This window comes from Tachypleus tridentatus, chromosome 6 (assembly GCF_004210375.1).
Source record: "Tachypleus tridentatus isolate NWPU-2018 chromosome 6, ASM421037v1, whole genome shotgun sequence".
Lineage (NCBI taxonomy): Eukaryota > Metazoa > Arthropoda > Merostomata > Xiphosura > Limulidae > Tachypleus > Tachypleus tridentatus.
The window spans coordinates 24,246,090-24,272,395 of NC_134830.1; the positions used below are offsets into that span (position 1 = coordinate 24,246,090).

At 33.0% G+C, this 26,306-nt stretch overlaps 1 protein-coding gene across 1 annotated transcript in view; it reads right to left on the reverse strand.

Annotated features, from left to right (window-relative positions):
• Positions 1–7,686: 7,686 nt before the first annotated feature.
• LOC143252104 (uncharacterized) overlaps positions 7,687–26,306 on the reverse strand; it is a 31,135-nt gene continuing 12,515 nt past the window's right edge. Inside the window, exons 4-5 of the mRNA XM_076503739.1 lie at positions 19,932–20,133; positions 7,687–13,014 (exon numbers count right to left, since the gene is read on the reverse strand). Coding sequence (XP_076359854.1) covers positions 12,602–13,014; positions 19,932–20,133 — 615 coding nt within the window. The 3' untranslated portion in view covers positions 7,687–12,601. The remainder of the gene's footprint in view (positions 13,015–19,931; positions 20,134–26,306) is intronic.

Here is a 26,306-nt window from a genome sequence, read left to right on the forward strand (position 1 = left end):
CTCGCGAAAAACTACACGAGGGACATCTGCGATACTCGTCCCTCATTTAGCACTGCCAACTATTGAGCTACTCTTTTCCCAACGAATAGTGGGATTGATTGAACCATTATAACGCTCCCACAGCTGAAAGGATGAGCATGTTTGGTGTGACGTGGATTTGACCCTGCGACTCTCAGCTTACGAGTCGAGTGCCTTAACTACTTGGCCATGCCTTCGAATAATATATTTTAGTTGAATTATTTTTGTTTTGGAATTTCGCACAAAGCTACTCGAGGGCTATCTGTGCTAGCCGTCCCTAATTTAGCAGTGCAAGACTAGAGGGAAGGCCGCTAGTCATCACCACCCACCGCCAACTCTTGGGCTACTCTTTTACCAACGAATAGTGGGATTGACCATCAAATTATACGCCCCCACGGATGGGAGGGCGAGCATGTTTAGCGCGACGCGGGCGCGAACCCGCGACCCTCAGATTACGAGTCCCACGCCTTACGCGCTTGGCCATGCCGGGCCCTAGTTGGATTATGACAGTTGTATGACGTTCTATAAACAGAAAACATAACTGGTTAAAAAGCAGAGAAAAATAAAAACAAAAACTAATTTAATTATGGTAGGATAACAACATTTAATGTTAATAAAATTATTAAGTGATACCGAATAACAGTTATAGATAGAGACGGAGACTATGGCAACGCATACTTTAAAAAAGTGAAAATATCAGTTTTATCTTGTGATAACAACATATCAAATGTAATTCATTATAATATGTTACATGAATGCAACTCAACACCAAAAACAATTTTTCTCCAAAGTTTTGTTACATCAATTCTATCACAAAATAGCGATATCATACTAATATAGCCTATAACCGAAAGCAGTAAAGAAAACAGAATAAAAGAATTAAATAATGCAATAGAAGATAAAATTGTAATGGTATATAAGATATAAGGTATATAAGGTATAGGTATATAAGTATATAAGGTATAAGGTATATAAGTATATAAGGTATAAGGTATATAAGTATGTAAGGTATAAGGTATATAAGTATATAAGGTATAAGGTATATAAATATGTAAGGTATAAGGTATATAATATATAAGGTATAAGGTATATAAGTATATAAGGTATAAGGTATATAAGTATATAAGGTATAAGGTATATAAGTATATAAGGTATAAGGTATATAAGTATGTAAGGTATAAGGTATATAAGTATGTAAGGTATAAGGTATATAAGTATATAAGGTATAAGGTATATAAGTATGTAAGGTGTAAGGTATATAAATATGTAAGGTATAAGGTATATAAGTATATGAGGTATAAGGTATATAAGTATGTAAGGTATAAGGTATATAAGTATATGAGGTATAAGGTATATAAGTATGTAAGGTATAAGGTATATAAGTATATAAGATATAAGGTATATAAGTATGTAAGGTATAAAGTATATAAGTATATGAGGTATAAGGTATATAGGTATGTAAGGTATAAGGTATATAAGTATATAAGGTATAAGGTATATAAGTATGTAAGGTGTAAGGTATATAAGTATATAAGGTATAAGGTATATAAGTATATAAGGTATAAGGTATATAAGTATATAAGGTATAAGGTATATAAGTATGTAAGGTATAAGGTATATAAGTATATGAGGTATAAGGTATATAAGTATGTAAGGTATAAGGTATATAAGTATATGAGGTATAAGGTATATAAGTATGTAAGGTATAAGGTATATAAGTATGTAAGGTATAAGGTATATAAGTATGTAAGGTGTAAGGTATATAAGTATGTAAGGTATAAGGTATATAATAAATTTAAGGTATAAGGTATATAAGTATATGAGGTATAAGGTATATAAGTATGTAAGGTATAAGGTATATAAGTATATAAGGTATAAGGTATATAAGTATGTAAGGTATAAGGTATATAAGTATGTAAGGTATAAGGTATATAAGTATGTAAGGTATAAGGTATATAAGTATGTAAGGTATAACGTGTATAAGTATATAAGGTATAAGGTATATAAGTATGTAAGGTATAAGGTGTATAAGTATGTAAGGTATAAGGTATATAAGTATGTAAGGTATAAGGTATATAAGTATGTAAGGTATAAGGTATATAAGTATATGAGGTATAAGGTATATAAGTATGTAAGGTATAAGGTATATAAGTATATAAGGTATAAGGTATATAAGTATGTAAGGTGTAAGGTATATAAGTATATAAGGTATAAGGTATATAAGTATATAAGGTATAAGGTATATAAGTATGTAAGGTATAAGGTATATAAGTATATAAGGTATAAGGTATATAAGTATGTAAGGTATAAGGTATATAAGTATATAAGGTATAAGGTATATAAGTATGTAAGGTATAAGGTATATAAGTATGTAAGGTATAAGGTATATAAGTATGTAAGGTGTAAGGTATATAAGTATATAAGGTATATAAGTATCTAAGGTATAAGGTATATAAGTATGTAAGGTGTAAGGTATATAAGTATGTAAGGTATAAGGTATATAAGTATATAAATCAATATAACTAGTTTTACGTACGATATTTTAAAAAATAATAACATAAGATAAAAAGTAGAAAATGTCGTTTTTAGAACAAAAACGTAAATTATAAGTGTTTCAAATTTATAACTAATGTTTGGAGAGAGGCCTCAAAATTGGCACAAACCTTTTTCATAGTTCTTGTTGAATATAAAAATAATCCAACTCGAGAAGAAATTCCTAATATAACGCTTGATAGATGCGTGGATGTGTTCACAGGGCAGAACTTTTGGCCAAATCTGAGATATTGCTATAAAACCTGAACCCTCCTTTCACATTGCAGCAAGAACTAGTAGCTGGTTTACGTGATGAGATAAACTGTTTTTTTTTATTTATGGCTCCACGTGGTCAGGTGAATAGGGCGCTCGGCTCCCAATATGAGTGTCACGGGTTCGAATTTCCGCCATCACACCATAGGGATGTTAGATGTGACGGTCGTCAATCTCACTGTAAAGAATAGCCCAAGGGTTGCCAGTGGGTGGTGGACACTAGCTACCTTTTCTCTAGTTTTACACTGCTGAATTAGGAATGGCTAGCGCAGAAAACCCTTGTGTAGCTTTGCCCGAAATTCAAAACAAACATTTTTTTTTCTTTCTAGCCGGCAACACTAAGTTAGGGTTAGTTATGAATAAATATTTGGGTCTCATATCGTTCATATATAAAGATACAAACAATTAAGCAAGAAGTCATGTTAGCTAAGAAATCACATAAAAGAGAAACGACAGATAAAGAGGCATTCAAACAATCAGCTATTTAAACTAATAAGGAGAATAAGACACGTCAGTATTAACAAAAAGGAAGACAAAAACAAGTAAGTCAAAAATAAGATTTAAAACTAAGAGACAACCAAATAGTAAGGTATTTTACTTCACTCATGACTTGAAGGGTTAACAGACAGGCAGCTACGTTCCTACATAGTCAGTTTTCTGTATAACCTCCCCAACAAGTTATGTTCAAAACTTATTTAAACTGACTTTCTTTTTTTTAAAAAAAAGAAGATATTTACATATTTTGACAGCAAGTTTAAGAACAACTTTAAATTTTCTTGTAAAAATTGTGTAGGCGTGAAGATGGAGATTTATTTAAGGGCTGGTCAGTTTTGTTTTCGATCCGCTCAACGTGAAATCTTTTCTAAGAGGTCCATTTTTTTTGTTTAACGATTTACAACACATCAAGAAGTGAGTTATAATCAGTTACTAATTTTTCGTTTATTGTATTTTAAAATAGGTTACAATCTCTTTATTAGTTTTTCGTTAATGTAAATTCTCTTTACCATTAATCAGTTTCCTTTTTTCATGAAATAAATAACTTATTCACTATAGTGCAAACATGAAATAAATAACTTATTCATTATAGTGCAAACAGCTCTTTGTTGTTATTATTTAAGATTCATTTTAGTGGTTTATGATATTTTTTTCAAAAGTGAAAGCTTAATAGAAACGTGCTATACATTATCATGCTATTGATAGTGAAATACACTTATCTAATAAAATTTAAGGTTTCATTGTACACCGAATCATACAATTCATATAATTTACATTATCTATGTAAATACATCACACTTTTGGTATTAAAACTTTGTTTCTTGAATTTATAGCAAATATTTAAAGAAGGATATAAGATACTGTATTAGTTTACTATTGTCGCTTTAAATATATCATCACATAAGTTTATCGTTGGCTTAGTGTATTTGTTTGGTTTGAATTTCGCACAAAGCTACACGAGAGCTATCAGCACTAACCGTCCCTCATTTAACAGTGTGAGACAAGAGTGAAGGCAGCTGGTCATAACCACCCACTACCAACTGTTGGACTACTCTTTCACCAACCAACAGTTGGATTGATCGTTACTTTATAACGCCCCCACGGCTGAAAGGGCGAGCATGTTTGTTACGACCGAGATTCGAACCCGCGTATGAAGAGTCGAGTGCCTTAACCGTTTGGCCGTACCCGGCCTGCGTAGTGTATCAAAGCTTAGGCGTATTTACATGTTATATTCATCCAACTACTTCCGTATCCCCTACACCTATATTTCTTGTAACTGTTGACATGCTATCCACCTTGCTAATAAACTATTCTTGGGTACTAGGTCCCATACTATGATAAGCTGATTAACCTTAAGTTCCTGTTTTGTATTATTCTTATCATAGTAAATATTTTTTCCATCTTTACTCTTCTGAGTAGATTTAACTGCTAACTTCTGTCTAACCTTCACTTCAGGTTGGCTACATATGTTAACACATTTCGTGATTTGGTTTTGACTCTCGACCAATTTACTGTTAAATGTTCAATGAACCTTTTACATCTTTACCATATAATAACTCAGATAGTTAAGATCCGTGTTGTAGTGCGGACGCTTTGATGAGAAAGTAACATAGAAGACAACATCAGGATCATTCCTTCTGAATTATTACTTATAACATGACCTTAATTATCCGATTTAATTTCACACGTATTTCATTTCTTTGTGGTCTATAAGGGCTTATATGTTTCTTCTTTAATCTATTGATTTCCAAAATGTTTATAGTAATTTTGATTTAGATGCTGCTACCTAAACCTAATAAGAATTATTAGAAAACCCAATATGGTGAGAGTATCACTATTAGCTGTATTGGCATTTTCTTTCCTTTCCATAATCTAGTCCAACTGCATCCGTCTATCTAGTTGGCGGTAGTTTCATGTCGAATTGATTTGTTCTTTTTTTAACATTGTTAAAATACCATACTGTCTAAACAATATTCATATCAGGTCTGTGTACAGACAAAGATATGGTTATGCGTGTTCCATCAGTCCCCTTGTGCCTTCAGGTAAACGTTTCATCACATTTGCTGCATGTTTGGGATCACTGTCTCATCAGCATAACATGTTTTCTTCCAAAGAATCTGCTCGTGCCTGTCAGCATTCAGGGTGACATAAACTTTGTTTATATCTCTAACACTATTGGCTGAGACTCAGCCTGCTTACAGCTACATTTATATTAAGCTCACTGCAGAAATCTCTACTAAATAGTTATATATCACGTAAATAGTTATTTTGCGTCACTTTGAACTTGTTTGGGCCTTCTATTTTGACCTCTACTGTCATCGAGATAACTAGTTTCAAAAATTTACTGAAAACTCCTACTGCAATATGAAATTTTTCCTCAACCTTTGCATCGAGTAATCCTCATCAACTAAAACTTTGATTTCTGCGTGTCTTGGGAGTCATGAATATGTTACGATTGCGCTATACCTGCACTGTATTTGACCTTCTTATATGCACCAACTTTAATTATGTTGTAACTATATTCCAATTAGGACCAGACGCACACCGGGGTAAGCTTGTTTGTAGGTTTCTGGTTAAGCACAAAGCTACACAAAGGGTTATCTGCGCTCTGTCCACCAAGGGTACCATAACGCGACCTCTAGCGTTGTTAGTCTGTAGATGTACCAACGTGCCACTGGAGGAGGCCAAGATAAGCATAACGAATCATTCTTTAACATTAGTAATCAGTAATATATAGGTTTAAAAATGAGGTTTTAGTTTCTTACTGATAACACTTTTTCCTACGTCTCTCTCAGTTTATCACTTTGTCTATAACATTTGACCGTGTTTTTGTTATCTCTCCTTTCTCGTATCTCTCTTCCCTTGTTTGAATTATTGACATTATATCGTTTTCCCGAACACCCGCTAAACTGTTGCCTTGTTACACCTTATTATCATTTATCTCGTTGTGCTCTTTGGTAACTACGAGAGGCCTTGTAGTAATCTTACTGGCTGAAATTAAAAAAAGCAACTGCTGTACTTGCTCATTCCAGTCTTTCCTAACAACTTAAGATATTGTATGCCAGAGACCAGCCACCATACCCTCTCATTCCCTTGACTTTCTGATGACTTAGCATTTCGTAATCGTCTTTGAATTACTTAATTTCTTAGAGACTGAATCACCTCTTTCATACACTCGCTCAACATCTCATGTTCTGCGTTCAAATTATGTCAGCTCACACCCAGCTCACACCCCGTTTCGTGCCAAACTACAATGATAACGCAACAGCTTGAATTTCTACAGGCACTACATAGTTGGTGTGGCTTGGGTAGAAGATGGCCAACCACAGTGAATATTATCAACATGTGACAGTACTGAACTTTTACACAGTTAATTTTTGTAGAATTCATGTGGATAAATCTCATAACATTTGTATTTTATATTAGTGTTACTCATCTTCTATAATTACATCCAATACTTTATGCCAAGAAACTTTTAAAAACGTACCTTAACGAAATCACCAGATTAGATACTCCGTCGTGTTGTGGAAACAAAGCGCAGTTGAAAAGCAATAAGAGTGGAACTTATGCTTCTGGTTTCATTTAGATTAAAATAATTAAAATACATAGAAAAATGTGTATTTTGACTTTGAGTCTTTAAAAGGAAGGCGATACATTGTTTTGATAGTTTTGGAGATCAATATTGCCAGGAATACAGTTCTAAAACTGCAAACTGTTTTTGAAAACCCATGATCATTGAAATCATAGATTTGGCCATAAAGAAAGTCTTAACTTTGCAAACTTCCTGTAGTTCCTCTTTGAATATTATCTCTGTCTAAGACTCAACCACGCATTCGAGATCTTGTGTTATATAAAGAACTGGACTATGATGTTGCTCATAGCCTTGATCCGAAGTATACAGTGGAAATGGAAAAACACTCGTTGCTAATTATCCATTGTTGTTAAACGTTAATATTTCAGAAAGTTGATTCACTTAATCATTTGCCTTCAACTACTTTAAACTTGAGTATGTTCATGTTCCCTATGTTGTAGTCTCACCTAGGACAGCGATAAGTCTTCGAATTTACAACGCTAAAATCGGGGATCCGATTTGGACACAGCAGATAGCCTGATGTGGCTTTGCTATAAGAATATACACACCTGTGTTGTAACTTGCAACGAAATAACTATGACAGTATTTCATTAACGATACTCTGAGAATAAATATAAAACCTAAAAATTATCATTAATCTTTCGCTTTATTATCATTTCCTTGACGAAAAATTGAACTATAAGACATTGTCCAGTTTGTACATTTCAAGCAGAATGTCGCCAACAGATAAACATTAAGGAAATTTAATAAATAAATCTTATAAATCTGAAAAAGAATTCAAACTTTTATAGTTTAATATCTCTGTGTCTTTAAAATTTACAGATCTCTACAAGGTTCAGTCCAATAAATTTTGGACACTGATTTACAATATGACATTTCCCAAAAACATTTATATGATGCATATTTGCATGGCTTAAAGTTTTGAAATCACAAATACTTTATACGTTTGTTTTGCATATTTAAAGGAATGCGGAAAAACCATAAACCGGAATTTAAAAGAACCCTTTCTTGGCGCCTCTCCCCCAGAAACACAACGGTATGTTTTGGGGCTTATACCGCTAGAAACCGGATTTCGATACCAGTAGTGGATAGAGCACAGATAGCCAGTTGTGTAGCTTTAAGCTAAATAACGAACAAACAATCCTTTCTTGGCAAATTTGTTTAAGTCTGTATCATCGCCGTTAAGAATAAACTTTATATATATGTAAGTTATGTAAAATATTGTGTTACATTATTATTCTACTGTTACTGACATATTTCCCTTCGTAATAATAATATCTTTTACTCTTCTTTTCAGCAAATATCACGAGATTAAAAAACGGCCAATGAATTTTTACGGTGTAACTAAATTTTCGTTTCTTTATTATAGTGATAATTCAAAAAATGTTTGTATTTGAGTTCTCAGCTGAAAAATGTAAAACAAAACCGTTATAGATATCCTTTAACATATCTATATTTTTATAACTTGCTCCTCATTGTTCGATCATATTATATTCAAAAGTATAATGTCATATACGTTTTAGGCATACGTAATTCTAATAACATAAAATATACCGTAATAGAACACAATTTAACGGGCCCGGCACGGCCAAGCGTGTTAAGGCGTGCGACTCGTAATCTGAGGGTCGCGGGTTCGCATCCCTGTCGCGCCAAACATACTCGCCCTCCGAGGTGTGAGGGCGTTATAACGTAATGGTCAATCCCATTATTCGTTGATAAAAGAGTAGCTCAAGAGTTGGCGGTGGGTGGTGATGACTAGCTGCCTTCCCTCTAGTCTTACACTGCTAAATTAGGGACGGCTAGTACAGATAGCCCTCGAGTAGCTTTTTGCGAAATTCAAACAAACAAACACTACTCAATGGTATTATGAATCTACAACTCAGTTCTATATGTTTGGTTATTTCTACCTTACACTTTTCTCATGACATGAGGTTCACAAACTTGCTTTCAATTCAATAAAAGAAGGCAACTACCCCATATAATTAAAATTAACTTACACGTTGTCCTTTGTTTGTTTGTAGTTAAGTGCATAGTTGTACAATTGGGTTATCTGTGCTCTACCTACCACGGGTGGCAAAACCTGGTTTCTAGCGTTGTAAATCACCAGACGAACTCTACAGCTGGGGAATACGTTTTCAGGACATGATTTTCATAAATGTGCTTTTAGTTGAGTAAGAGGCTAAAGACATAGAGCGTTGATAAAAACCAATCCATGCAATTCAACTTCCATTACTTACTTCGAAAAACTAATTTCATTTCTTATTTTAAGGTTATCCGTCCCTGCTTGATACGTGAAAAATATTTTCCACAAAATGTTTAATTGTACAAATATAATGTTTATGAAATGCTGTTTTTTATTTTTAGTTTTTTTTTTATAAAACAGGGACAGACGCTTTATTTTATAAAACGTTTAGATCGTAAAAACAAAATGGCATCCTAGAATGATCAACCAATAAATATATACAGCAGTACTCCTCACCTACAACTAATAAACATTGTACAGATTTCTCGTAAATGGTATTTTCAAGTATATATATATATATATTTGTTCATTTAAACAAAAAAGTGTTTGCATTTCTTTTAAATCATTATACTACGTAACGCGAATCTATCTTCTCCTGCTACTCCAAGTGACCCGACATGGCCAGGCGGTTAAGGCACTCGACCCGTAATCCGAGGTTCACGGGTTCGAATCTTCGTCGCACCAAACATGTTTGCCCTTCCAGCCGTGGGGGCGTTATAATGTTACGGTCAATCCCACTATTAGTTGGTAAAAAAAGTATCCCTAGAGTTGGCGGTGGGTGGTAATGACTAGCTGCCTTCCCTCTTCTCTTATGCTGCTAAATTAGGGACGGCTAGCGCAGATAGCCCTCGTGTAGCTTTGCGCGAATTTCAAAAACAACAAAAACAATCTATTATAAGTACTTCCAGTGCTATACTAAACCTGATAGTGTAGATATAAATACACGGAGAGTTAAGCAAATATTTCATGAACATTATGTAATAAATTTCAATTGTATAATCAGTGTGGCTCAGTGGATTAGTACTGTTAACTTGAAGTCGGATGGTGTCACGTTCAAGACTGGTTTGCATCTTTGAGGAAGACAATTTACTTCACTTGTTTTAGTCCATCTAGCTCTATAATGAGTGTCTAGCTGTTAGTTAGGAGATAGACTGATATGAAGTGGCATCTGATCAGAAAGGAATGGGTTGTCATCTCATACACCTATACCACTGAGCCCGAAATTCGAAATCACAAACCTTCACGATCTGATCAGAAAGGAATGAGTTGTCATCTCACACACCTATACCACAGCCTGAAATTCGAAATCACAAACCTTATGTGCCTTGTAAAAGCACGTCAATAATTTACTTTCTTAGCTGAGAAATTGTAAAATATTTTATAAAATTCTAATGCCATGCTAATACCACCTCACTCATAGTATTTATTTCGCTGAATTATTTAGGATTTCTTCTTGTTCAATTGCATCCCATACAGAATAAACGCACGATGGCTTTAATCTACGTTGTCATTGTGTGGGATACAAAATCTTCAAAATCAGAATTAGTTTTATCAGCAGTTTTAGTTCAAAACACATTTTAAATTATCCAAATTATTTACTGCATCAAAATGAAATATTGAAGGTGATATATTTTAGTGTTAAATGGTAATATTTCTCAACTTAGGCAGAATTTGATACTTGGTATTTTTAGACATTTGAACGACTACTTATAATAAACTTAGGTAAATAGTTGAATTTTTAAGGTTCAGACGTAGTTCTTTTCAATTTAGAACTGCTGACCAGAGGAAAGGAAAACACCTAGTACGCGCTGTCTATACAACTGAATAGCAGCGTTGTCAGTACGCGCTGCCTACACAACTGAATAGTATTGTTGCCAGTACGCGCTGCCTACACAACTGAATAGCAGTGTTGACTCCCATTTTTATTCACTCATAGTCGAAAATGGTGAGTGTTTCCAGTGATATGAACCACGCACTTCCGACCAGTAATTCACCATGCTAACCATTACTTTCCGTACAGCCAAACAACGTTTCACCTAGTTGCGATAACTCGGAAATTTCCCATTTCACTTGGTATACAATCTTAATTCATGTTTCAGATTATAAATATATACAAAGAGAAACCACCTAGTTGGACGAACGTGTATTCAATTAGAAATACGTATATGTTTCACTTATTGGAAAAGTAAAATTGAAAAAATTTACTCATCTCTAAGTGTTTTTCCTTATAGCAAAGCGACATTGGGCTATCTACCGAGCCCACCGAGGGGAAATCGAACCCCTAATTTGAGCGTTGTAAATCCGTAGACTTACCGCTGTACTAGCGGGGCACAACAATTTACTCATTGTATTTTATTATTATTATTTAATATGCTTACAACTGTGAATCAATGTTTGTGATGAACCTGAAAAATCGTTAAGTATATGGAAATCTGGCCATGTTACTGACCTGATGTGACCTGAAGTGACATAATATATGTGTAGCATTTAGAGATTGTGGTATAACCAATGTACTCATAATAAATAACGTGTAGCATAATTTACATATGGCTTATACATTTATAATGTTCAGTATATCACCAATTTTATTATTTCTTCCACTATCATAATAATGACTTTTAAACTTCTAATAAATGGCCTAGTGATGATGGAATAATCCCTAACAAATGCTGGCGTGTGTATGTTATTCACAGAATATCTTCGATAAACACCACAATAAATCTTATATGTGAATTACTTTACTTTAAATTAGAATAAATTATTACATCTCAAACCAACAGACTTGAAATTTGTAACAAAAAAAAGTCCATAATCTACAGATTTTTCATCCAAATTCCTATTAATTTGTGCATTCTTCAGATCATATTCTATTGATATACACTTGTGTAGGATGACTGATCCTCATTTGCAGTCGTTAGGACAACTGACAAATTTTTGGTAACTTTGAGTAAATCATTACGATTTTTAAAAAATCTTTATATTTTTTGCTCTATGACTGAACTATTAATGGTGTTAGTCCTTTTCTCTTTTTGATTGTAGAATGCGTTTGCAAAAACACTAGCATAAATACCGTTTTTAACTACTCAGTTTGTTTGTTTTTTGGATTTCGTGCAAAGCTACACGAGAGCTATCTGCGCTAGCTGTCCCTAATTTAGCAGTGTAGGACTAGAGGGAAGCAGCTAGTCATCATCACCCACCTCAAACTCTTGGGCAACTATTTTACCAACGAATAGTGGAATTGACTGTCCCATTATAACGGCTGTAAGGTCCAGCATGTTTGGTGCTACGGGGATTTGAACCCGCAACCCTCAGATTACGAGTCGAACGCCTTAACCCACCTGGCCATGCTGGGTCTATTGTGTCATGATCATTTGATAGTTTATTCTAAAAGTTATATTTTTTTAATCAAAATGTATAGTCTAGTTGCACGATAATTTATAGATAGACAATTGTTTTAGTTCGCTGTTCGAATAATAAAAGTGCATTAATGTCCGCTACTTTCACCTTTTATATTTCCATTATCACACCCCATAGATAAAAATAGTTTGCGCATATTTGCCAAAAGAAAGAAAATGTGTTTCCTTTGAAGTTTATAAGCAGAATGGTATTGGCTTCTCTGTGTTATAGCACAAACTACACGTTTTAATGATGACATTTTTTTTTTCGTTTTAATCATCTTCATCGTGCATTTGCTGGAAAGTTTCAAGGCCAGAGGTGAGATCAGAATTCAGCAATTCCAGCTGAATCATAGGAATGTCACGGCCTGATGTCATATGCTGATCTTCGTCGCTGATGATTGGAGGTGAATACTCAGAGTCAAGTTCAGAGGCAGCTAAAGCTAACTTTACTACATCCGTTTCTTGGGTTGTCCTATTATAGTCTCCATCTACGCATTGTATACTATTTGATTCTGACGTGAAACTTGTATACCAGTCAGTAGTGGGTACTGAAATATTCGGGAAAGTCAATGACCCCATGTTGGAGAAACAGATATTGGTGGTAATATTAGGATACAAAACTTCCTTGGTGTCTAACTGTTCTGGAACAACTGGTTTACGCTCTGGATTTTCAGTGGAAGTAACTGAAATAAAAAATAACAAGCTAATTAGCCTTATTAGTTTTACTTTTCAATAGAATAAAAAAATCCGTATACTGAATATACAAATTTGTCAAATATAAAATTACGTATAGTTTATTGTAACGACTCAGAAAAAAATTTAGTATAGAATTTTGAGATAAAGAGTTGTGTTTCTCAATCTTAATAGTTAATCTTTTGTTATAATTCGTGTCGAATGGCGGCCCGGCATGGCCTAGCGCGTAGGGCGTGCGACTGGTAATCCGAGGGTCGCGGGTTCGCGCCCCCGTCGCGCTAAACATGCTCGCCCTCCCAGCCGTGGGGGTGTATAATGTGACGGTCAATCCCACTATTCGTTGGTAAAAGAGTAGCCCAAGAGTTGGCGGTGGGTGGTGATGACTAGCTGCCTTCCCTCTAGTCTTACACTGCTAAATTAGGGACGGCTAGCACAGATAGCCCTCGAGTAGCTTTGTGCGAAATTCCAAAACAAACAAACAAACAAACAAACAAACGTGTCGAATGAGCCTCTGATTTATTATGTTTCGTTCACTAATACACTACTTGTCAAGAGTTCAAACAGCCGGAAATTTTAATTTCAATTTAGAAGTTAATTAAATGTTAATATGTATCAACTTCCTGATATCTGCCATTGATAAATACAATGTTCTTTCTTAACACAAATATATTACAGTTTATAATAACGGTTATTAGAAATAGTTATTTATATAGAAAACTTTACAAACTCACAAATAACAGTCGATCTTACATTTGGTCTGGAACTGAATATTTTATCAACGTTCCTGGTTCGCAAGGTGCAAGTTACTTTTATGTTGATACACAGATATACTTCAATTAAAGGGAATGTTAACTAGCTCTATTCTTGTTTATAAACCTACTTTTTTACTGAGGAAGATAGATAATGCTCTCATAGAAATGCTGAAGTCCGAAGTTAATTCACTGAAGTTTGTAATGTTCGAAATCTTTAAGTGTACCTGGTTAAATATTTGTAGTTTTCTGATTAATAAGAGCTGGTCACAATTATAGCTTTCGACGCTTGTAACATACTGACTGTAGCGACCAAAAGATATCCTATTACTGAGTTTCGGCTAGCTTTTATACTAATTAGGCGAGATTCGCTAACATTAAACAATGTTCGAAGACAATCTAGTGTTTTCGTAAACCATATATTGTTGATTCTTGCTCTCGAGAATCTTCTACAAATTTAGAGAACAGGCGGAACATGCGCTATACACATCGAACAAAGAAGGTCACATAAATCAAACTGGAACAAACACAGATATTAAAATAAATGTATAACTCTAAATCCGTTACACCTCCTTCATTAGAAGGTCCAGCATGGCCAGGTGGTTAAGGCACACGACTCGTAATCTGAGGGCCGCAGGTTCGAATCCATGTCATACCAAACATGTTCGCCCTTTCAGCCGTGGGGGCGTTATAATGTTACGATCAATCCCACTGTTCGTTGGTAAAAGAGTAGACCAAGAGTTGCCGGTGGGTGGTGATGATTAGCTGCCTTCCCTCTAGCCTCACACTGCTAAACTAGGGACGACTAGCACAGGTAGCCCTCGTGTAGCTTTGCGCAAAATTCAAAACAAACTAAAACCCTTATTAGATAATTAAAAATTGGCGTTATACAATTGATAACTAAGATATTATATTTACCTACATTGATAACACTATATTAAACACAATACACTGTCAAAGAATTATACACTTTCAAAAATAATGCATTTTAGATAATTATGTTCATTACAATCAACGGAATTCAAATAAGTTACTCAAATTCAATAAGGTTGTGGAAAACATACACTCACGTATATACACATTCCTTGAGATTTTGTTATTAACTGGATATGTATTATTGCCAGATAAAAATACGTAATGTGAAACTGAGTCTCATGTGAACAGTGCTTCATTTTGTCACACTAGAGAATCGTCCAATATCTATGTTTCAATGACAATTCCACCTTTCATCCCAATGGTAACAAACACCAATCATTATGTCAGTCCATGTCAACACTTGAAGCTTTAATTAGACCATGCAACATAATTTGATCGCCAGTCTTTTAAGTCGTTTATCTGAAGAAATTCAGTGATGTTTAGATTCAAATGTTGATGCACACGCAATTTAAGAGGTTATGAAGGAGAGAATAAAAAGCAGAAGGAGTCGCATTTGGAGATTCAGTAGCCTAGCAATGATTGTTTATTTTGAACCATTAACCAAAATGTTGGTCATTTTCTTCATATCACTATTCTTTCTTCAATAACTTCACTTTTAATATATATAAATAATTGAAGTCATAAAAGCTAATCACTTGAAAAAAGTTTAAAATGGTAGTGGCCAATTTGCTCTCTTTGCATTAAAATATTACAATATCATGGTAAGTGTAATTCTATTATAATTTACTAGGTGAATTTTTCTGTTACTTTTGGCTAATTATCCAATTCCATAAGTCAATCTTTTTTGTCACAGAAGATAATCAGACCAAGCATCATTCTGCCACGTGTGAATAACATGTAAACGTGCCCAAAGTACCTGCTTTGTTTACATGTTAACTGCTTTTTAGATCGTTACATTAAAATACTTTTGCCAGTGCTGAGAATCACTTTTGTGGTTTTCAAAAACCCATAAATGTCACTTGTGTGATAGTGTATAAATCACTCGTTTCTTTGTGTAGGGTTTTAAATTAGCATTTGAATAAAAAAGTGAGTTAGATTCTACTGAAGTATAAGAAAAATCGGATAATTTGGTTTCTTATTCATGCAGTTAGTAATATATTTGTGGATAAAATGTAAAACTAGCCAAATTCCTGTTATTGCTTGTAAGTAAGTTGGTTTAACTCTTTGTTTGTTTGCCTAATACTAATAATAAAAGTACTTGAAAGTGTCTCTATAAGAATAATCATTTAAAATAAGAAATATATTTCTTTTCATTTTCTTATTGTAAGAAACTCCCAGACATATTAATCATAGTTATTTAAGAAGAATCTCAGAAGGTATCCAGGGGTAAAATAAACCACATCTTTGACTTCACAGAGATATCATATGGAATAACATGTTTAAAGAATTAGATTATTGTTATCCAAAAGCTGTTATTCTGCACTATCGGATCTATTGTATGCCTAAATAGGGAACTGAAACTCCAGAATGATTTGATATTAAATAGGTGGTGGTTGAGTACAAACCATTTTGTCTATGATCTTGCTGCATAAACAGATATAAGTGTTATTTAGAAAACAATAAGACAGATATTTGCATGAACTTGTCTCGGTAGATGTGTAGCTAAAAAGCTACTGCTGAGAAGATGTAAACAAAGACATAAGAAACTGACATTTAGTGATAAGCAAAGATGTCTCATGTGCCCTTCAATCAATAACAGTTTGTTTTATTAAAGTGAAAAGAAAAATATCAAGATAAATATATAAAGCATGTTGAGGGATCAGCACATCTTTGTTACTGCATCTTGGCCAATAGTGTTTGTAACCTACACAAATCTGATGTAATCCTTACAACTAAGGCACATTTTGATTCATTATGCTATTCGTTCAGAAGCAAAGCTAATCAGATGGAAAGTAACCTTCCATTGAAACAATATCTTGATAGTAAAGAGACCAATGAAACATTCAAAGCTATATTTAGGTCTGTACAACGTCTAATTACGAATATGTTTGTTGTTATATGGGCTAATACAGAATTTGAGAGGGTTAAAAGGTAAACCTGACTGAATTATAAAGCATAATGCAGGACATTTGAAATATTGCATTAATAAACTATATGACAGTATGAAAACAAGGTAACCTGTGTTTGTGTTTTTCTTATAACAAAGCCACAAAGGGCTATCTGCTCAGCCCACCGAGGGGAATCGAACCCCTGATTTTAGCGTTGTAAATCCGGAGACATACCGCTGTACAAGGTAACCTGTACAAGCGATTGTGGTGAGTGTCGTATTTCTTTGTCTTTCATTTATGCAGTCATTTGATTGAACATTTAGTTATTTCACAAGTATTACTATACAGAATATACAAAATGTATTTTAAATAAGGATTCATCTTGAAGATAATGAAAATGATGGGTATTCTACATCTGAAAAAAATATTTTGTTTAAACTATTGTACTTTAAAGGTACTTTTTAAGACCATCATATCCTGAAAAAGAGAAAGCTATGGTTGTAAATAACACCTTTACTGATGAAAGAGTTTCTCATTTTTAGTATTTACAATAAACATAGACATTAATTTATCGTCTGATCTTTAAAGATTTATACATATGTTTTAGCCAGTCCAACTCTCTAACTGTTTTTTTTATGTAAATGAATTTTCACACATGTTTACATAAGTATAAGACTGTGTCTTATCAACGTTTTAGTAGCTTTCTTAAATGTTTCGTTGCTTTGTCTCCCAAATGTATCATAAAAGATTAAACCAGGCAAATATTAATCTAACCTGAGATTTTTAGTCATGATTCAAGTGTATTTGTTCAAAGTCCGCAACATTTGAAATTGAATACTGACTGTAACTGACAAAGTGGATAATAAAATTTAATGTTATTTGTAAAATATAATAAGTCACGTTACTGAATCATTGTTTAAAATCTATGATGCTTGTTAAGTCTCAGATTTCACTTAGTCCTTAACTAAATGTTTCGGTGTGTGTTGTCGACAACTGTCTTATTCAGAGTTTCACACAAAGCACTAATTTGTAACTGATGATTTGTATAATTCTTAAGTAAAAAATAATTATTGTTACTGTAACAGTTTCAAAACCCAAGTGATGAAATGTTTCTTTTAAAAATAATAGAAGAACAATTATTTGATTTATAACTATAATTCCTTTACAATTATAACTGTAAACATTTTTTAGATATAAGTTATGTTCATTTGTGAAAAAGGTATTTAATTCTTTAGTAAACTAAGTTTGAATGTTATGGCATATGTAGAGTGAAGTTTTGAAAGATATTAAAAGAGCATTTCTGGTTTGTCCGTCAGTTTTGTAGAACTGAAAACATTAGTTGTTTTAGCCTTAGGCAAACATAACTCTGTACGAAACGAAGGGTCAAATATCTCAACTTGCCATCAGCTTGGATGTGGTGGCAATATACTGAAATAGTTCACAACATATGACACTGTTCATTAAGTATCTAAATGGAAAACATATACCAGGAAAAATGGTAAGAATTATATTTACATACAGTGACATATAATCATTTTTTGGATAAACAGAATTTATCGAACACTAAGCCTATTTACAAATAGATTCAATCAGCAAGAAACAAACTTCAGGCAAAGATTTCTGAAAATATCTATAGAATGGTATGGATATGGTTTATAGTAACATGGTTATTTATGTAGATTCTTTAAACTTGACTGAAAAGGTTAGCTCACAAAACTAAACACGAGGTTTAAGTAATCATTGTAAAAGTATCTCAGGTTAATTATTGGCCATGATAAATGCTTCATTGAAATAAAGGATAATAGATATGATAGAAGAGACATGCGTAACAGCATTGTAATAGTTACCTCGTGGGTCTTACTTTTAGATGCAAAACAGCAGATGTATTGGAGCCTTACTGAGCAAAAGAAACACTATACTTAATAAAACATTGTAAAAATAACGTAGCATATTTATAGAATAACTGGCAGTCTTTGTAAACCATATTCATGTAGAAATAAAAAAGTAGCATGTGTGAAATGAAATATTTTGCCATAATCTGTTATACACAACAGTGTCACCTGTTATACAGAACAGTGTCACAGATTTATGGGTAGAGGAATAGTTTATTTAATTTAAAAGGCTAAACAATTGAAACCATAAGTTTGTATACTAAATTATTGCATAATATTTAATTAATTAAATAAATGTCCTTTCAAGGATGATAATTATAAAAAATTATGGCACTCAATTAGAGAAGCAAAAGCTATACTAACTAAAATATCATAAAAACACAATTGGTTCTCTCATTCAATATTTATAAAAGCGAAATATTAGATGTAATAAAAACTTTTAAGCAGCAAATTAAATATGTTAGTGACATATCTGCCTGTAGAAACCTATGTAATATAGACAAGTATATAAATGAAATATATAAACATAAGATGGGGCCTATAGAAACCCCATCCTCATTTGTAAAATTTTATGCCTAATAAACTCATTTGCCAATAGAACCTTGACAACACGAAACTCCTATAGAAACACTGTAGTCTAGTTAAATATATACGTAAGTTGAACACCCTAAAAATCTGTATGCCGTTTAGTAAAAGTTTTACAAATAGTTTATTTTTCAGGAAAAATATAAAAATATAATAAAATATGTCTTATGAAAAGAAACTACAAAAATTTGAATAAAAGTGAAAAAAACATATATGATTAACGTTTCGAAGTATTTAGTAACACCAGTTATCATGACGAAACAATTATGAAAACAAGTAAACAAAAATTAAACAGTTAATTTGCTTAAATTCTTTTTTTAGTTTTTTTAAAGAAAGCTTTGGTATTTATTTTCTCTTATCATTTATTTTGTTCAATTTTGTATAAAGCTATTCATGGGCTATCGGTGTTAACTGTCCCTAACTTGAAATTATAAACTAGATGAATGGAAGTTATCCAAAAACAACTATTGTCAACTCTTGAGCTACTCTTGTAACAATAAAAAGTGGAATTAATCATCACATTATAACTCCCCATGGTTGGGAAAGCAACCACGCTGTGTGAAGGGATTCAAGATCTGGACCCTCAAATTGCGTGTCTGGCGCCCTACTCACCAATTTATGGGCTGTGTCTGGTAATGTTGTACAAATGATTTTACTCTTCCTGTATTGTGCTGTCACATGCCCAGTTATAATTTTTTTGATGTGTTAAACACTATGGTTGCAGTGAATAAAATAAACACCAAAAATTAATTCTCACCATTTGTGTCTTCTGTTAAATCAGACTGTGGTTCTGGAACTTCAGAACAACCACGATTGAAGATTAGCACATTATGATCAGATCGAGATCCAATAACAAGTCCTTCACTTCTTGCTTGAAAGTGGCTTGAACTTCCGAGCAAAGTTTGACATCCAGACCTTTCATATTTCCTCCACTTGGCCCTTCTGTTCTGGAACCACACCTAAATTGAAATGAGCCAACAAGAGTTAAAATTAGATAATTCTATAAAAATTATCTTTTCCTATCAAGAAATACGCAGTTTTACAGTGAGATCTCAATAAAAGATATTAAAGTTAAGAAATATAACTTGCTATTAAAAATATGCTGTACATAATTAAAAACACAAGTATATAACAAAAACTAGTTTTAGTTATAAGTCGTTAGTCAGGATTTGTTGGATCGCTCAAAATGTAATCAACAAAACAAATTTTTGTTTTATACCCATTTTCTAAATTTATTCAGTATTTTTTGGATATTTTTTACGTCTCGAAGTCTTTTTCTCTACAATTTTCTATAGCATTTCTCGAGTTTTACTACCAATGTCGTACATGATATGAACATTGGAAATAGAAATGCGTTTAATAAAAATAAAGTGTTGCGATAATTAAGTTTTGTTTCTGACTATCACAGTTAGAATTTCGAAATAACTTGTTCTTTTCTAATGTGTAAAATAACATCTAAATACCATTTGATAAAAAATTAAAACTGTTTTTATGATAGAGTAGCTACGATGAAGCAAGAATATGCAAACCCACGTTACATGATTGGATATGACTGAAGATGACGTAAGAATGTTTCGTATTTTTAGAGTGCTTTCAAAGCTGTTATGAAAGTATTTTCTATCATTAGTGACTGATAGCCTATTAGTCATCTCTTCAGTTGCATTTTTTTCTTGCTTAAATTATTCAAGCATGCTCCAATGACATTTCGCTTAAGCAATAAATTTGTTTTGTGCACAAGAGCACTCTGAACAAAATATAAACATCCTCCATTTTGTTTCTCTTAACTCCGTTAACCTGAAATTTGTATAAGCTTACAGTAACCCCACTCTATTTATGCATTTATTGAGATACTATTTGAATTTTGACTGTGATTGACTCGTGGCCACTTATCTTGCCAATACTTCTTTCAATCTAATTATCAAAGTGTTTCATAGTAACATATTCTATAGTTTGTTTTCGAAATACAGTTATTCTATGATTTGTATTTGTTCACATATCAACACTATGAGACGTCTGGTCTGTGTCAGCGATGGAGATCACGCTCCGTAATGTAGTGTTATAAGTCACCAAACTTACCACAAAGCTGATGCAGTAAGACAATATTTATATCGTGAATATTTTTATATTATTAATTACATTTATCTTCATTTTATTTCATTATTATTACTGCATCTATTTATTTGTTTTATTTTTTTAAATATTATCCTAACTGCTAAATTTTCTTAAATCCCAACGTATTTCTGTTTTTACCCATAACACATACATTTGATTCTTAACTGTTTACCTGACTGAAATGCTTATGAATCGTTAGCAAACATCGATAAATACTTCCGTATATTTCTACATTCAAAGATACTGCCTTCACTAACGTTTACAATGTAGACTTTACTTTATACATGATTGTTTGTTTGTTTTGTTTTTGAATTTCACGCAAAGCTACACGAGGGCTATCTGAGTTAGCCTTCCCTAATTTAGCAGTGTAAGGCTAAAGACCAGGGGAAAAGTAGCTAGTCATCACTTCTCACTGCCAGCTCTTGGGCTACTCTTTTACCAAAGAATAGTGGGATTGACCGTAACATTATAATGCCCCACGGCTGAAAGGACGGGTATGTTTAGTGTGACGGGAATTCGAACCTAGTACCCTCGGATTACGAATCGAGTGCCTTAACCACCTGGCCATGCCGCACCTAGAACTCATAGAACCACTTGCGAAGAATCGGCAGAACAGAAACAGATAATTCACAAAACCAAACCATTCTCCGTCTTACTAACTTAATGACCTTGTTAAACACTTGTAGCTGTGGAATAAACAGATTTACTGTAGTTATCAGTACTCCAAATAGAATAGTAACACAGATACCACGTGTAGTGTAGTGCTAGCGTAAAGTAGCTAATTAAATTAATTAAGTAATTTATCAACCCAAGTATATGCACAAAACTAACACTACGTTACCCAAATGATCATTGCACAGTCTGGTGTGCCATCACATGTACACTCACAATGTGTGAACAGACCATAAGTGAAGGCGATGTATATCACCCACACACCATTACCTGTAAATAGCATATTACTATGTTTCACATACACACGCACACTGATAACGTACATACTGGATATCAACACAAATTCCTGAATGGTGCGTAAAATCATACTACGTTGTTTGAAAAAAAAAGTGAAAAAACATTGTTTTAAAAAATGACAGTGTAAAAACGGATACATCAAAAGGTGAGAAAACAATGTAGCAATGAGCATAGTGTAATAATTTTTTTTTTCTGTACAACTTCACATGGGATCATATCCAACATTTGCTGCCAATTTCTTGACCTTTTACGCTAAAACAATGGCTAGAGCTTTCTCTACTTGAAAAATTCAGATATGAATTAGATTGTAATACCTAAAATGGAAAAAAGAATTATGTGCAATTATTTAGATTATATTTGTCATATATTGTTATGTTATTGACAGCAAACACTTAATTTGGTCCTGAAATTTCGATGTTGGTGATTGAGTCCAAGAATATTCGGTTCCTAGAAGGCGCCTTGATATCTTTTGTGACAAGTAGTAACCCAAACATTAGAAAACTAATTGTTGCCTTGCAAAAGAAAGAAACTCTTGAGCAGAGGCGTAAAAAGAGAAAATATTAGGCAATGGGCGCGCGCATATATAACATTGTGCAACAGTATGATCATAGTGATAAAATAAAAGTTTTGAAGGAAATCAGCATAATATGATTACGTTTATTTAACCTTATTCTTAATCTTCTTGGCATTTATTTTTAAATTTAGACTTATTATTTTTCATAGTGGTTTACAATAAAAATTAATGTATATGGTTAATTATTTTAAGATCATGAATTCTTGTTCTTAAGTGCAAATTTTCGTCGTACCTAATTTTCCTGGGACGGAAATTTTCTGGGATCAAATTTTCCTGGAACCACTTCATTGATATTTAATGATTTTACCACGTATCTACTGCACATTTGTTCCCTAGGTCTTGTTTAACTTATGTATAGGCTCATACATAAGAATTTTTGCCTGAATCAAGATTAACAACTAATGAATTTGCTTGCCATTAATATAGGGTCAAAGCTCAACTTCTCCAATCATTTGTAGCTCAGCTGTATTAGTAAAAATGAAGTGGTGTTGAAGGAAAATCAATTGAGACAAATATGTTTGATTAGTATAGACTTTCACTACAAGGTTGGTCAAATTGACCGACCCTGTGACTATTTTGCAATATTAAACATGAATATCGAAAATCATTTAGGAATTATCTATGTATATCTGTATCATCCCTATATTCTTCCTTACATCCTTTTTAGCGCTACCCTTCAACATCATTTGACATTTACAAAATATTTTTTTGCTTATAACAATATATCTCTTGGCTTTAAAAAGGGTCCTTTAGAATGTTTACAAAAACTTGCTATTTATGAAAATGTATAATTCAGATTATCCCAAAGTGAATATATCAAAACAAAAGTTGAAAACGTTTTAATTATTTGGGATTACAACAACATTAAAAACACACATCCATGGCCAGGTGGGTTAAGGCATTCGACTCGTAGTCTAAAGGTCGCGGGTTCGAATCCCGGTCGCACCAAACATGCTCGCCCTTTCAGCCGTGGAGGCGTTATAATGTGATGGCCAATCCCACTATTCGTTGGTAAAAGAGTAGCCCAAGAGTTGGCGGTGGGTGGTGATGACTAGCTACCTTCCCTCTAGTCTTACACTGCTAAATTAGGGACGGCTAGCACAGAGAGCCCTCGAGTAGCTTTGTGCGAAATTTAAAAACAAAACAAACAAACAAAATACATATCTTCCGAAGACTTGCAAATTTTTAGGCCAATTACTTATTTTATTACTTACATTATTTATCATTACTATGTATGACTCCCCAGTAGCACAGCATTATGTCTATAGACTCACACTGCCAGAATACAGGTTTCAATACCCGTGGTGGGCAGAGCACAGATTGGCCATTGTGTAGCTTTGTGCTTAATTACAAACAAACAAATAGAACTATTTATGAATGTGTTTTAATTCAGATTTCAGAACTGACCTTGTATTTGATTAAAATGACAACTATTTAAGTGCTTCTCCAATTTAACCCTTTTGAAGACAGAAGTCTATCACAATAAATCAAAGGATATTGAGGAATTGAATCTTTATATACGTGATGCTGTCGTATTCGTCCGTATAACTGTGTTTAAAACGTGTTTTCAGAATGCTATTCAACTCTATTTTTGGGATACCTTATATATTTATGTATCATTGGATTTTGATGTGGACATTTTAGAATAATAGTGTGTATTTATTTCATCCAGGGTACAAAACTGTCCCAAGATGCCTAGAACACAGCACTTGTTTTGAGCCCGTATGTGGTTCATATGTTTATAGCGACTCCTAAGAGTTTAATTTAAAAATATATACTTTTTATTAGTATAAAGTTACACAATAGGCTATTTATGCTCTGTCTACCAAGAGGAATCGAACTCTGGATTAGAGCACTGAAAAATCGCAAGCTTACAGCTGGCCCATTTATATGTTGCAAAAATATGCAAAATAAATAATAAATGTTGTATTTCATCTTCAGAATGATGAAAATTTGCTTCGAATTGATTGAAATGCTAAACAATGAAATAGAGAGGCAGAAAAACAAAACGTAACTAGTAAGAACCTTGAGTGAGCAGGTACACTGAAATGAAAATATTTTGATCTCAAAGTATCAGCAAGCATTTGAAAAAGAATTCAAGTGATCTAAAATATCTTTACATTAATTTCATTTATGAAAACGCTTTGAAAAACAAAAATAACTTGTCAATTTCTATTGATATATTTTAGTTAAAAACCGAATTGAAAATGAAATGGGCATGTAGAATTTTCTTCTGTAGCTATCATTGGTATTGAAACCCGGTTTTCAGCTTTATAAGCCTTCAGACGTTAAAAGGTAATCGTAATCAAATTGAAGTTTTTTATCCAAAGGATTTACGAAAGAAACATAACATTTTAGATTTGAAACACTTTGCTTATTCTCTCAGAAAATAAGCATGAATATATTTTCCTATTAATAACAGTCTCAATAGCACAGATTTCTTGGCAGTGGGTATTGTTTGAGAACTTTTTTTCAGTGGTGTGTCAAAAATGGTTTTGCTATTTGTTTCCATTGTACTACACCTAAAATTAATATACAGTGGCTTTGCAATAACCTTGTAAAAATCCAACTCTTTTCTGTGATATGACTTATGAATCGTTGTGATTTTTCTGTTTCCCTTGTTTTAAAATTAAGAAACGTAATCCTCACATTTAACTACTTCTACATACTGTGAATATGAATCTGTTATTGCTTAAAAATATATTGAAGATATGTTTACCAAGTATGAAGTTTAGTCGTTTTCGTTATCGCTGCGGTTATGTCTTTTATTGAAATTTCTCCCTCCAAGTTAGAGTTTGTAAATGAAAATAAAATATAAATGATGTGAATAGTAATAGATGTTGGAAAGCTAAGCTTGAAAACGAACAGCCATATTTCTATTGACCTAAAGGGCATGAACTACCAATATCTTTATTAAAATTTAAATTAAATCAATTTTAAATAATCATGAACAGTTTCCATTGCCAAATAAATCCTAAAACTATATAAGACCTACGCAACGTATAAAAACAATACATTATAACTAGAATTATCTCTCGATTGTCATTGCTTAGGTATAAGTATCATACACATTTGAAACTAAAAGGTCAACTTTTTAACACACTGGCATTCTTGAGGAACAGAGTATTTGCTATCTCTTGCCTCTTTAACTATAAACCACCTTCCATTTAACAGAATATCTACTAGTATTGCTATTTTAAATTTGTTGGCTTATCCACAGAAAACTCTGATACGAACTTTATCATTGAGTAGCTTTTCAGACATTTTGCACACAACACATTTAACTAAAATGTTCTCTTAGTCTAATTTCTATTCGTTCAAATTCTATTTTATTTTGTTAATATCAGTAGTTAGTGTAATAGATATGAAATTCTTCTGACATATCAAAGGAGCGTTTACGCTTTAAAATCGTCTGTTAATTTGCTTTGTTGAATTAAAAGCTAAAAATGTTGGCCCTCCAGTGGCTCAGTGGTATGT